The 14333-nt window shown below is 42.0% G+C and overlaps 1 protein-coding gene across 1 annotated transcript; it reads left to right on the forward strand.

The window, feature by feature from the left end:
• Positions 1-1342: 1342 nt before the first annotated feature.
• On the forward strand, positions 1343-2783 carry LOC124076145 (E3 ubiquitin-protein ligase TRAIP-like). The gene has a single exon (XM_046419951.2). It carries the CDS (start codon positions 1371-1373, stop codon positions 2781-2783), a length of 1413 nt encoding a protein of 470 aa, XP_046275907.1. The 5' UTR covers positions 1343-1370.
• The last annotated feature ends 11550 nt before the right edge of the window (positions 2784-14333 follow it).

Raw genomic sequence — 14333 nt, forward strand, 5'->3', positions numbered from 1 at the left:
CTTTCCACTCTACACTTGCCTTGGCGTGCTTCTCTGGTGTTAGATTTCAGCGTTTGGGGAAGCAAGGACTAGTCATTGGTAAACAGTGGTAACACTGGGATGCAAAATGTTAGTCAACCTGCACTTCATTTCAAAGACAGTGGTAACATTTTGGGAAGGCATCAAGGGAATCCTAAGATATTAGAAGATGATAGAATATGGTAGCCTTAAACGGTCGATGATAGGATTCTTAAACATGAAATGATGGAGAGAAATGGTTGTGGCCATAAGGCATAGATGTTTTAGTTCTCTAAAAATATTTGTCTCCAGTCTCCTTTAAAAAAGTACTTTCCCACAATTGCCAAGATTCTTAAATATACTGCTAATATATTCAGTCCCTTAAGCTGGGTGCAATGTGCATACTGTAGCCCCAATGACACAGGAGACTAAAGCAGGCGAATTGCAAATTTGAGACCAGTCTCAGAAATGCAGGGGTACCCTGGGGCTGGGATTGTGGCTCATTGGTAGAGTTAGAGCTCTTGTCTAGCATGTGCGAGCCAGGCACTGTGTTCAATCTTCAGCACCACATAACAATAAATAAACAAAATAAATGTATTGTGTCCAACTACTTCTAAAAAATATTTAAAAATTTTTTAAAAAAAAATATTTATTTTTTAGTTTTCGGGGACACAACAACATCTTTGTTTGTATGTGGTGCTGAGGATCAAACCCGGGCAGCACGCATGCCAGGCGAGCCCGCTACCGCTTGAGCCACATCCCCCGCCCCATAAAAAATAAATATTTAAAAAAGTGATTGGTTGGGCCATACATATACATCTTTCCAAGATCACCCATAATCTTAGGCTGAGAAGGTGGGGCATTTTTTTGGTCTGGGAACTATAAGCTGCCAGTGCGCGTTCTATAAGCGGAACTACAAGAGGTCCAGCACTGCCCAGAACCCCGGGGACCCATGGGGACCACGGTTCCATCCCCTTGTGGCTGCAGTCTTTGGTACCACAACACCCAGCTTTGCTTGGAAGAAGGATTATCTCTCAGCGTCGCTGCATTCCGCCCCAATCAAAGGCAGTGCCCTTTGTCTCAGGGGTTGGTGGAGGCTTCTAAAAATCGCTTAAGAGCCACCGCGCTCAGTCCCAGGACTCTATGGCCGAGGGCCGCTAAGCCTCATCAATGGTCCCGCCCCACCGAGAGTTAATCCAATCAGAGCAAAACATTCAAGCTCCTTTCCCGGTTTGGTGTCGTCATTTCCGGTTTATTCCCGGAAGTCCTGCCGTGGAGCCAAATTTGAAGCAAGGCGAGACCCTGGGGCGCGGCCACGAAGTTGGGCCTGTTGCAGTTTCCTTGGCTACCTGGGCCGCTTGAGTCCAGCCATCATGCCTCTCCGTGCCCTGTGCACTATCTGCTCGGACTTCTTCGACCACTCCCGCGACGTGGCGGCCATCCACTGTGGACACACCTTCCACCTTCAGTGCCTAATTCAGTGGTTTGAGACAGCACCAAGTCGGACTTGCCCACAATGCCGAATCCAGGTTGGCAAAAGAACCATTATCAATAAGCTCTTCTTTGACCTTGCCCAGGAGGAGGAGAGTGTCTTGGATGCAGAATTCTTAAAGAATGAACTGGATAATATCAGAGCCCAGCTTTCCCAGAAAGAAAGAGAGAAACGGGACAGCCAAGTTATTATCGACACTTTGCGAGACACTCTGGAAGAGCGCAACACCACTGTGGAATCTCTGCAAAAGGCCTTAGGCAAGGCTGAGATGCTATGCTCTACACTCAAAAAGCAGATGAAATTCTTGGAGCAGCAACAAGATGAGACTAAACAAGCACAGGAGGAAGCCCGCCGACTCAGGAGCAAGATGAAGACCATGGAGCAGATTGAGATCCTACTCCAGAGTCAGCGGCCTGAGGTGGAGGAAATGATTCGAGACATGGGTGTGGGACAATCAGCGGTGGAGCAACTGGCTGTGTATTGTGTGTCTCTCAAGAAAGAGTATGAGAATCTAAAAGAGGCCCGGAAGGCCTCGGGGGAGTTGGCTAACAAGCTGAGGAAGGACTTGGTCTCCTCCAAAAGCAAGTTGCAGACAGTCTACTCTGAATTGGATCAGGCCAAGTTGGAGCTGAGAGTGGCCCAAAAGGACTTACAGAATGCTGAAAAGGAAATCACGAGCCTGAAAAAGAAGCTAATGATGTTGCAGGAAACCTTGAACCTGCCACCAGTGGCCAGTGAGACTGTCAACCGCCTGGTTTTAGAGAGCCCAGCTCCTGTGGAGATGCTGGACCTGAAGCTCCACCGGCCATCATTCAGTGATGATGTTGACCTCGATGCTTCCTTCAATGTGGATACCCCCCAAACCCAGCCCTCCAACTCCCAGCATGGCCACTCCAAAAGGCTGTGCCTTGAGAAGGCACACTCTCCTGTTCAGGACATTCTCAAGAAGATGCCCAGAGGTCCCAAGCAGAAGTCCCAGCTCTCTTTGGGTGCCCAGCACTGTGCAAGAGAGCCAGATGAGGACCTGGCTGGTGCCTTCCCTGTCTTTATCCGGAATGCTGTTCTGGGACAGAAACAGCCAAAGAGGGCCATAGCAGAGTCCTGTCGCAGCCCAGATGTGGTAAGAATAGGTTTTGATGGCCTTGGAGGCCGGACAAAATTCATACAGCCTACTAACACAGCCATGATTCACCCATTACCTGTTAAGCCCAAGACGAAGGCTAAGCAGAGAGTAAGGGTGAGGACTATAAACCCTTCCTCCCAGGCCATGTTGGATACCGTCCTGTGGCAATGAGAACAGTGAATCTGAGCAGTGGCCAGACATGCCTCCAACTAGAAGATTGGCCAGCAGTGTTTGGAGGAATGGCTCCTCTTCCAGGATGAGCCCTGAGAGCAAAGGCAGAAAAGCAGATGAATGGTAGAGTAACAGAGATTGTGCACTTCCTTTGTCCACCTTGCCCTGTTCTGTCACATAGAGCTGACACTACCAGCTTACCGTTTCCATCAGCAAGTGCCTGCTCCTGGTTGCACAATCTAATGTGGCCAGGTTCTTTCTGATCCTGGAAACCAGGATCACTTGTTGACTGTATGCATAAAAGTGCTTGAGATTTTCTCAGCCTGAGTCTGAGCTTCTGCCTGCCTTCCTCACTGCTGGGCATGGCCTGGTCCAAGCGCAGTGTGGGGTAGGGAATGGGGAATGATGGAGTGGGGAGGACAGGGAAAGATTTCCATGTAAAATAAAAAATAATTTTTTTTTCTGGCAAAAAAAAAAAAGAGAGAGAGAGAAAGAAATGCAGTGATACCCTGTCTCAAACTAAAAAAAAGGATGGGGATGTAGGTCAGTGATAAAGCACCCCTGGGTTCAATCCCCATACCAAAATAATAATAGTAATAATAATAATATATAATGACTATTATTATTTTTAGCTGTTGAGTCCCTTCTGTGTTCCACTCCCCTTCCAATGTCCTTTCCTAAACAACACTAGCACAGGAGACTTGTGTTTGACAGTCCTGGGAAGCCAGACTCAGGATTCAGGGAAGGGAAGGAAAGGGAAGGATCATAGCAAAGCAGCACACACACACAAAAGATTCTTATCACTATTTGAATTTTTCATCTCTCACTTTTACTTTTTTTTTCTTTTAGTAGTACTGGAGATTGAACCCAGGGCCTTGTGCATGTGAGGCAAGCACTCTACCAACTGAGCTATATCCCCAACCCTTCACTATACTCTTTACTTTTGAGGAGGTCTTTTAAAATATTTTCTCCACCCTTCAGGGAACTGAAAATTCTTGGGTGCTTTAGTACTAAGGCACATCCCCAGCCCTTTTTATTTTTTATTTTGAGACTGAGTTTTACTAAGTTGTTGGAGTTGGCCTTGAACTTGTGATTCTATTATTTGAGTGCCGCCTCCCCCTCTCCCCATCCAAGTTGCTAAGATTACAAGCATATGCCACCATGCCTGGTCCTTAGAAGATCTTGACCTATAATTCGGAAACAATACCTTACATCTTTACCCTGACATGCTTCCATCACATGCTCTTTTTTTTTTTGAAAAAAAAAAATGAATTTTATTTATTTTATTTTTTATTTTTTTATTGGTTGTTCAAAACATTACAAAGCTCTTGACATATCATATTTCATACATTTGATTCAAGTGGGTTATGAATTCCCATTTTTACCCCGTGTACAGATTGCAGAATCACATCGGTTACACATCCATGTTTTTACATATTGCCATACTAGTGACTGTTGTATTCTACTATCTTTCCTATCCTCTACTATCCCCCCTCCCCTCCCCTCCCATCTTCTCTCTCTACCCCATCTACTGTAATTCATTTCTCACCCTTGATTTTTTTTCCCTTTCCCCTCACATCCTCTTATATGTAATTTTGTATAACCATGAGGGTCTCCTTCCATTTCCATGCAATTTCCCTTCTCTTTCCTTTTCCCTCCCACCTCTCTCACCCCTGTTTAATGTTAATCTTTTTCTCATGCTCTTCCTCCCTGCTCTGTTTTTAGTTGCTCTCCTTATATCAAAGAAGACATTTGGCATTTGTTTTTTAGGGATTGGCTAGCTTCACTTAGCATAATCTGCTCTAATGCCATCCATTTCCCTGCAAATTCCATGATTTTGTCATTTTTTAGTGCTGAGTAATACTCCATTGTGTATAAATGCCACATTTTTTAAATCCATTCATCTATTGAAGGGCATCTAAGTTGGTTCCACAGTCTAGCTATTGTGAATTGTGCTGCTATGAACATCGATGTAGCAGTATCTCTATAGTACGCTCTTTTAAGGTCTTCAGGGAATAGTCCGAAAAGGGCAATAGCTGGGTTAAATGGTGGTTCCATTCCCAGCTTTCCCAGGAATCTCCATACTGCTTTTCAAATTGGCCGCACCAATTTGCAGTCCCACCAGCAATGTACAAGTGTACCCTTTTCCCCACATTCTCGCCAGCACTTGTTGTTGTTTGACTTCATAATGGCTGCCAATCTTACTGGAGTGAGATGGTATCTTAGGGTGGTTTTGATTTGCATTTCTCTGACTGCTAGAGATGGCCATCACATGCTCTTAACATTTGGTCCAGAAGCAACTGTGGGATGGATGATGCAACCTCTGTTGCTAGGACATCAGGACTGTGGCCAAAAAAAAAAAAAAAAAAAATGGGGGGAGGGGTACAAGGGATTGAATTCAGAGGCACTGGGCCACTGAGTCAAATCCCTAGCTCTGGTTTGTATTTTTTTTAGAGACAGGGTTTCACTGAGTTGCTTAGTGCCTTGCTTTTATTGAGGCTGGCCTTGAACTCTCATCCTCCTGGGATTACAGGCATGCACCACTGCTCCCAGGGGCCAAAAAGTTTTCACAGCATACTTAGAGCCTGGCCAGACTTAAGCTTTGGCTAGACATTTAAGTTATTCTGTGCTGAATTTTCTCTCCCCAACTCCAAAATCTGCAGGACTCTAAGCTTTTACAATGCTTATCATACTTCTTTTCTTGTTCAGCTTGGGAAAGGAAGTAAAGTAATCGGAGAAATGAACCAATTGGAAATTATTTTTCCATGCTGGGGATAAAACCAAGGGCCTATCACATGCCAGAGAAGTCCTGCACCACGGAGCTAAGGCCCCAATCCTCCTCCCCCTCTTTCTTTTTGAGACAGTCATGCTGATTTGTCCGGGCTGGTCTCAAACTTGTCATCTTCCTCCCTCAGCTTCCCAAGTAGCTGGGATTATCAGTGTGCCCAGTTCAACTGGACATCTTTTTTTTTTATAACAATACTGAAATAATTTGCAGAATTCTCTTGAGTTCAGCTGGATATGATGGTGCACACCTATAATCTCAGCAACTCACAGGATCAGATCACAAGTTTAAGGCCAGCCTCAGCAACTTATTGAGGCCCTAAACAATTATTATTATTATTATTATTTTGGAGTACTAGTGATTGAACCCAGGGCCTTGTGCATGTAAGGCAAGCACTCTACCAACTGTGCTATATCCCCAGCCCAGCCCTAAACAATTTAGTGAGACCTCATTTCAAAATTAAAAAAAAAAAAAAAAAGGCTGGGGACATGTGCTTAGTGGTGAAGTTCCCCTGGGTTCAATCCCTAGTACCAAAAAAAAAAAAAAAAAAAAAAAATTCTCTTGTGTTCTTCAATGATCACAGAGCAAATATCCTACTTAAGTAAATCATAATTATTGGCTGAATTTTTACAAAAAGTCATTTTGCAATTGTATAAATAAAGTTTTTTGATAGGAGAATTTTTAAAATCTTACCATTCTCATTAATGACTTATGAATTACACTGCATGAATTTGAATAAATCATAAACCTTAGTAGTCCATGTCTGGCATTTGTAATTAATTTAATTTGCAATATAATGAATATTCAGGAACCCTCCACTGCTTCTAAACAAAGCTAATGTGAACATTCTTCTACATGTTTTCCTGAAGACATGTGCATGCCTCTTTTTTTTGGTATGGGATTGAACCTTATTTTGTATTTTATTTAGAGACAGGGTCTCACTGAATTGCTAAGCACTTCCATTGCTGAGGCTGGCTTTGAACTCACGATCCTCCTGCCTCAGACTCCCAAGCTACTGGGATTACAGGCATGAGCCACCACAGCCAATTTCTTGTCTTTTGGATCCTTCATTAATATTTGCCACCACTTTTTAAAAAAAAATTTTTTTAGTTGCAGGTGGACAAAATACCTTTATTTTGTTTCATTTATATGTGATGCTGAGGATCAAACCCAGAGCCTCACACATGCTAGGTAAGCGCACTACCTCTGAACCACAACCCCAGCCCCTTGCCACCACTTTTTAAACATTTTATTCTATTTCAATTATTTTCTGGCAGTATTGGGTATTGAAACTGGAGTACTCTACCCCTGAGCTATATTCCCAGAAGCCACTACCCTTTTTTAAAATTTGAGACAGGGTCCTAATAGGTTGCCCAAACTGGCCTTGAACTTGTGATTCACCTGCCTCACCTCCTGAGCAGATGGAATTACCAGATATGTGCCAGCATGCCCTGCAATAGCACTTTTTTTTCTTTTAATCTTTTCTTTTGTTACATAAAGATGAGAGGAGGCCTTTTTTTTTTTTTTTTTGTACTAGGCTCCTGCATTGGGTCCCAATAGACTAGACTAAAAATAAAACTAGAATGCCTGGGTGTGATGATGCACACCTGTAATCCCAGGGACTAGGGAGGCTGAGGCAGGAGAATTTCAAGTTTGAGGACAACCTCAGCAATTTAGCAAGACCTTGTCTCAAAAATAAAGGGGCTTGGGCTGGGGATGTGGCTCAAGTGATAGCATGCTCCCCTGGCATGGGTGCGGCCCGGGTTCGATCCTCAGCACCACACACAAAGATGTTGTGTCTGCTGAAAACTAAAATGTAAATAAAATACTAAAAAAAATAATAAATAAATAAATAAATAAAGGGGCTGAGGATGTAACTCAGTGATCAAGCACCCCTGGGTTTAATCCCCAGCACCAAAAAAAAAAAAAAAAAAAAAAAAAAACCAAAAAACTGAATTACTCATGTTAAAGTTTCATGTTGCCAAACCAAAATTGTTTTTATCTGCATTACCTAGATATCTGGAGAAAGAACAGTCAAAACAGTCACATTTCCCAAACAGGCCAGTTTTATTTGGAATGATAATGAAGTTACTTCTGCTTTAATATACCCCTCCACACCCTAGATAACTTCAAAGTAACCTGATGTTAATTAATCATTTATTTTTCTGTAGCTCCATGTTCCTGCCCTACAAGGAAAGTAACTTTGAAGCAACCAATCCATTCTTTGTTCTTGCTTCTGTTTTCTTTAGCCTTTCTCTATGCAATCAACATCCTCTCCTTGGCTCATCAGAATGTTTATTTGTTTGTTTTTTAATTGGAGATGGGTCTCTCTCTGTTGCCTAGGCTGGTCTCAAACTCTTGGGCTCAAATGATCCTCCTGCTTCAGCCTCCCCAATAGGTCAAACTAAGGCCTGTACCACTGAACCTAGCTGTCAGAACACTTATTTAACCTTCTTCTTCTTTTTTTTTTTTTTTTGTATAGGGTGCTTAACCACTGAGCCACATTCCCAGCTCTTTTTATTTTATTATTTACCTTATTTATTTATTTTTTGTTTTCCTTGGTTACACATGACAATACAATGATCTTGACATATCATACATTTGAATCAGATGGGACATAATTTCTCATTTTTCTGAGTATACAGGTTGCAGAATCATATTGGTCATTCAGTCACATATATACACACAGTAATAATAATGTCTGTTTCATTCTACTATCCTTCCTATCTCCCTAACCCCTCCCCTCCCATCACTTCTCTCTACCTAATCTGGGTAACACTATTTTTTTTGTTACATCTTCATACATGTATTTTGTATAACAAACAATGAGGGTCTCCTTCCTCCATCCATGCATTTCCCTTTCTCCCTCCCTTTCCCTCTTCCCTATGTAGAGGTAATCTTCTTCCCATGCTCTTCCTCTCTTCTCCTTATATCAGAGAAGACATTTGGCATTTGTTTTTTGGGATTGGCTAATTTCACTTAGCATAATCTGCTCTAATGCCATCCATTTCCCTGCAAATGCTATGATCTTATTATTTTTTAGTGCTGAGTAATATTCCATTGTGTATATATGTCACATTTTTTTTATCCATTCATCAATTGAAGGGTATTTCACTCCAGTAAGAATGGCAGCCATGATGAAGACAAACAACAACAAGTTCTGGCAAGGATGTGGGGGGAAAAAGGCACATTCATACACTGCTGGTGGGACTGCAAATTGGTGCAGCCAATTTGGAAAGCAGTATGGAAATTCCTTGGAAAGCTGGGAATGGAACCACCATTTGACACAGCTATTCCTCTTGGACTATACCCAAAGGACCTAAAAACAGCATACTACAGAGACACAGCCACATCAATGTTTATAGCAGCACAATTCACAATAGCTAGACTGTGGACCCAGCTCTTTTTGTATTTTATTTTGAGATGAGGTCTCCCTAAGTTATTTTAGGGCCTCACTGAATTGCTGAGGTTGGCTTTGAATTTGTGATCCTCCTGCCTCAGCCTCCTGAGCCACTAGGATTACAGTTGTGTCTCACTGCACCCAGAAAAAGTGGCTCGAACCATTTATTCTATTTTATGGAATGAAGTGTTGCCAGTTTCTAGAATAGAAAATAAAGCCAATTAAGAGCCAGGAGTGGTGGCTCATACCTGTAATCCCAGTGATTTGGAGGCTAAGGCAGGAGGATCATAAATTCAAATCCAGCCTGTGCAAAGTATCAAGACCTGCTCTCAAAATTAAAGAGAATAAATAAAGAAAGAAGAAGAGTTAGGGGGTGTAACTCAGTGGTAAAGTTCATGTATTCAATCCCCAGTACCAGGATAAATAAATAAATAAATAAAGTCGACTAAGATCTTTGAGTTGTTGTAATTTTGTTCTTTGACAGGTCCCATAATACTGCCTTATCCTGGAAGGCATGCCTTTCCCCAAATTCCAAAATCCAATGCATCCTGAAGACCAAAATCGTTTATATTATTCACTCAGAGACAAAACCGATCCTAAACCATCATGGGACTATTCATAGTCCTTCTTTATCCTGTTTAGTGTGAATATTCATAAGATTCATTGGAGACTTATGAATATGTTTGATTTGAGATATTTCTTCAGTCCCTGGTCTATCATGTATAGACACCATATTAGCTTTTTAAAACCCAGGAAGGGGTGGGGTGTAGCTCAGTGGTAGAGTGCTTATTACCTAGCATGCATGAGGCCCTGGGTTTGATTATCAGCAGTGCAAAAGATACATACTTGAGACAAAGTCCAAGAAATTTTGGTTTCTGACATACATAGGACTCAGAAAAAGAAGGAGAGATAAGAGCAGAAGCCTAGCCCTTGGATTCAGATGAACCTGGGTATAGTTGACATTTCACTTAACTGCTTGAAACTTCAGTTGTTGCTGTTTATCTCTAAAAGAGGAATCAAAATAGCTAGCAGACAAGTTGTGAACATCTTTACTTGTATGACTCACACATCTAAAACTCAGTATATTGGAAACTGAGTTTACCATTCTCCCCTCCCCTCAACCATCTGTTTTGTTTGGTTCTGTGTCAGGACATGGCACCAACTTACCACCCATTTGCTCAACTCAGAAACCTAAGCATCATCCTCAGCTTATTCCTTATTTCCCAGTCTATTAGCAAGTTCTATTTGTTCTAGGTTCTGAAGATTTCTCAATTATTATTATTATTTTTGTGATACTGAGCATTGAACTCAGAAGCCATCTACTTTTGAGCTACAACTCAGCCCCACCCCATTGTAAAAATTTTTTATTTTGAGACAGGGTCTGCCCAAGTTGCCAGGCTGGCTTCAGACTTGGGATTCTCCTGCTTCAGCCTTTCATGTAGCTGGGATTACAGGCAACCCAGCCTGTATGCAGACCTAAAAAAAAAAAAAAAAAAAAAAAAAAAAAAAAGAATATATATATTCCCTGACTTTAAATGGCCTTTCTCTGACATATCAGTGTTCCAAATCCCTTAATTCTATGGGATTAGATCCCAACTGTATTCTTGCAGCCCTCAAAAAAAAGGGGAAGTACCAGGGATTGAACTCAGGGGCACTCAACCACTGAGCCACCCCGAGCCCTATTTTGTATCTTTTTTAGAGACAGGGTCTCACTGAGTTGCTTAGCACTTCGCTTTTGCTGAGGCTGGCTTTGAACTTGCCTCAGCTTCCCAAGCCACTGCTTGGATTATAGGCATGCAGCACTGTGCCCAGCCAAAAATTTTAAATGCACAAATAAATTAATAAAATAGCATATATTAGTTCATGTCCTTGCATAATTCTCAATTCATATTAACATTCAATATATGAGGGATACCTTTTCCTTTCTCCTGTTCTCTCTCTCTTTTGTGGTGCTGGAGATTGAACTCGGGGCCTCATGCATAAAAGGTGACTATCTACTACTGAGCTACTCCCCCATCACCTCTTCTATTTCTGATTATTTTTCCTATCATGGGCTCCTTTTCTTGTGTAGTAAATAAAACTGCAGCTTGGGTCTACTGTTTAGCATCTGATATATACAAACCAGACCCACAGCCATGTCTTTGAGTAAGGGGCCAAGCAGTGTCTGAAGAATCCAGATCTGACACACTGCTACAGGAGTAGCAAGCCTTGGTGGTCCATGGCAAGCAATGACATGTGGCTTGGTATCCATTACTAGGAAAGTCCTCCTGCCTGAATTCTTTCTAATATAGGCCAACTTCAACATGGACTATATTTGCTTGCTAGGGTTGCTATAACAAAGTATTGTAGCTGGAGTCCCAGGCCAGAGTTGTCTCTGAGAGTTCACAAATCAGACCCAGCCACTCACCCCAAAAAACAAATAGAAAAGGTAGTGGTGAAAAGCATGAGAGGAACTTTAATCAGCACAGCTACACTGGGAAATAAAAGGGGACCCATGTTCTCAGGCCTGTCTTTGAGGGACTGATAATGACTTTGAGGTTTTATAGACAAGGAAATGAGGGCAAGGGTCGGGGGTCTGCAGAACTGAAGGCTTTTTACAGCTGTCAAAGAAGGTGACCTTGATGGGTGTGGTCTGGTCAGCATAGTCTCAGGGCTGGTCAGGCAGGGGGTTTTTTGGTGATAAGAAGGCTGCTGTTCCCTGGGGAAGCGGGTAGAGGTAGCTGGATATTGACTCATCACAAAAGACCTCATTCCTGGAATCCAAGGTGACTCAGAGCCAAGAAGAGGAATGCTAAATGGAGGCAGAGATGCCAAATTTTTTGTTTGTTTTTGTGGTACTGGGGATTGAACCCCCATCCATTTTTATTTTATTTTGAGACAGAGTCTTGCTAGATGGCCCAGGCTAGCCTTGGATTTGTGATCTTCATACCTTAGCTTCCCAAATCACTGCCACCAGAGATGTCAAGTTTTTAATCCTGCTTTTAGCCACCCATTGGATTTTACAGGCAAAAGGGAAGAGTCTAAATCCTTGTTACAGTAACATAGATGGAGTTACTAAAACAACAGAAATTTATTTTCTCACAATTCTGAGTGCTAGAAGTCTTTGCTTAAGGTGTTGGCAGTTTTTTTTTTTTTTTCTCTGTGACCTCTCTACATGGTTTATAGTTGGCCTTCCTCTCCCTGACTTTAAATGGCCTTTCTCTGACATATCAGTGTTCCAAATCCCTTAATTCTATGGGATTAGATCCCAACTGTATACTCTCATTTTGCCTTCATTACCTTATTTAATGGTTTTATGTCCACATTTTTAGGTGCCGGGTGTTAGGACTTCAACATGCTCATGGAGAGGGTGGGCAGAATTCGGCCCATCACAGAAGCTGGCAGACACTCTCATCTCCCCATCCAAGGTTGCAGTTTTTGTATCACACCAGTGATACAACCCATTAAGCAGCACATTGCCCAGGAGAGGTGGCAGGACTGCTCAAGTGAGGTAGAAGTAGCAATAGTGCCCAGCAAAAAGCATTAAATAGAAATAGCCATTCTCAGAACTCCCAGAAACACTGAGGGAGGCTCTAAAGAGAGGCCCTCTTCTGCTGGGAAAGGGCTCTGTGGTGTGTTACTTGGCCATTTCACAAGACTGGGTTCTGAGCTTTCTCCTCTCCATTCCCTCTAGTCAGTGCAGAGCATCAAAGCTTGACAGTCATCTTTTCATAGTTGCTAACTGAAATTATTCCTTTATCCTCTCAACAAATTGTCATTTTTGTGTGTGTGTGCTGGATATTGAACCCAGGGCCTTAATCATGCTAGGCAGGCACTCTACTACTGAACTACATCCCCAGCCCTTTTTTATTTTATTTTGAGACAGGGTCTCACTAAGTTGAGCAGGGCATCATTAAGTTGCTGAAGCTGGCTTTGAACTTGTGACTCTCCTGCCTTAGCCTCCTGAGCTGCTGGGATTACAGGTGTGTGCCACCACACCCAGCCTTTTAAAAAGACATTTATGCTAAAACAGCATTGTGTTAAATTGCTAAGAATGGCTTGAAGATTTGATCATCCTGCCTCAGTCTCCTAAGAAGCTGGAATGATAGATGTGCACCACCACACCCAGTTTATTCCCTCGTTTTTCATTGTAAATATGACATAGATGAGAATTTGGCTTTGGCTACAATTAACTCTGCGTGCTCAGCTTCAGTAAAACAAACTTTGCTTTAATTGTGGTTGGACTCATGGCAGAATGAAAGAAAAATTGATAAATACTAGAATAGGCAGGCAGTGGGAACTGTACAGCAATAGCCATACATACCATGAGAAAATCTTCAACTAAGTTTGAGTAAAAAAGCAGTCACAGAAGAACACAAGTGACAATTTCATTCACTGGCCTGGTCATAAATTAAAAAAAAAATGTGATGGGTGCCATGGCGCATGCCTGTAATCCCATTGACTCAGGAAGCTGAGGCAGGAGGATTCCAAGTTTGAGACCAACCTGGGTAACATAGTGAGACCTTATCTCAAAACAAACAAACAAACAAACAAATAAATAAAAAGCTAGAGATGTGGCTCAGTGGTAGAGGACCTGGGTTCAATCCTTAATCCCCAAACAAACAAATAGGGTGTTGTTACAATTATTTTCCATCTCTTCATTGATATTTCTATTTTGTATAACATAATTTTCTTGATTTCAACATCTCCCTTTAATTCTTTGAACTTTTTTTTTTTTTTTTTTTTTGGTACTGGGGATTGAATTCATAGGCACTCGACCACTGAGCCACATTCCCAGCCCTATTTTGTATTTTATTTAGAGATAGTGTAACAGGGGTTCACTTGATGCTTTGACTATATCCCTCTGGCTTTGAAACTTACAAGTTTTTTCTTTCCCCCCATCTTCTTTTCCCTAAACCTCTTCTCTCTGATCTTTTTTCCCCTAAACTTCTCCTTGCTGATCTCTCCTCCCTAATCTCATTTTTTTTCTGAATCACCTCTATAAAAGCCCTCTGTTCCTGTGGATGGGAAGAATCACAGCCTTTGGGACAGGAGTTCCCTGTGTTTCTCCTTTGCTGGCAAAGAAATAAACCTTCTTTTTTCTTTTTCTCAAAACCATGTTCTCTTTATTAGAGTGGTATCAGGGATAAGGACTGAGCTTTTGGCAAAAACAGGGTCCTACCTAGTTGCTTAGCACTTTACTTTTGCTGAGGCTGGCTTTGAACTTGTGATCCTCCTGCTTCAGCCTTGAGCATTTACAAGACAGGTAATATTTGTTTGTTTGGGGATTAGGGATTGAACCCAGGGGTCCTCTAACACTTTATAAAATTTTGTTTTTATAAATCTCTGTTCCCTGTTCCTCAGTCTCATCTTGAGGTCTACCCTC

This window comes from Marmota monax, unplaced genomic scaffold (assembly GCF_021218885.2).
Source record: "Marmota monax isolate L192 unplaced genomic scaffold, Marmota_monax_Labrador192_F-V1.1 WCK01_AAM20220418_F8-fsc00019, whole genome shotgun sequence".
Taxonomy (NCBI): Eukaryota; Metazoa; Chordata; class Mammalia; order Rodentia; family Sciuridae; genus Marmota; species Marmota monax.

What these genes read in the sequence shown, in the direction of transcription:
- LOC124076145 (XM_046419951.2), top strand. Translation starts at nt 1,371, where the DNA reads ATGCCTCTCCGTGCCCTGTGCACTATCTGCTCGGACTTCTTCGACCAC.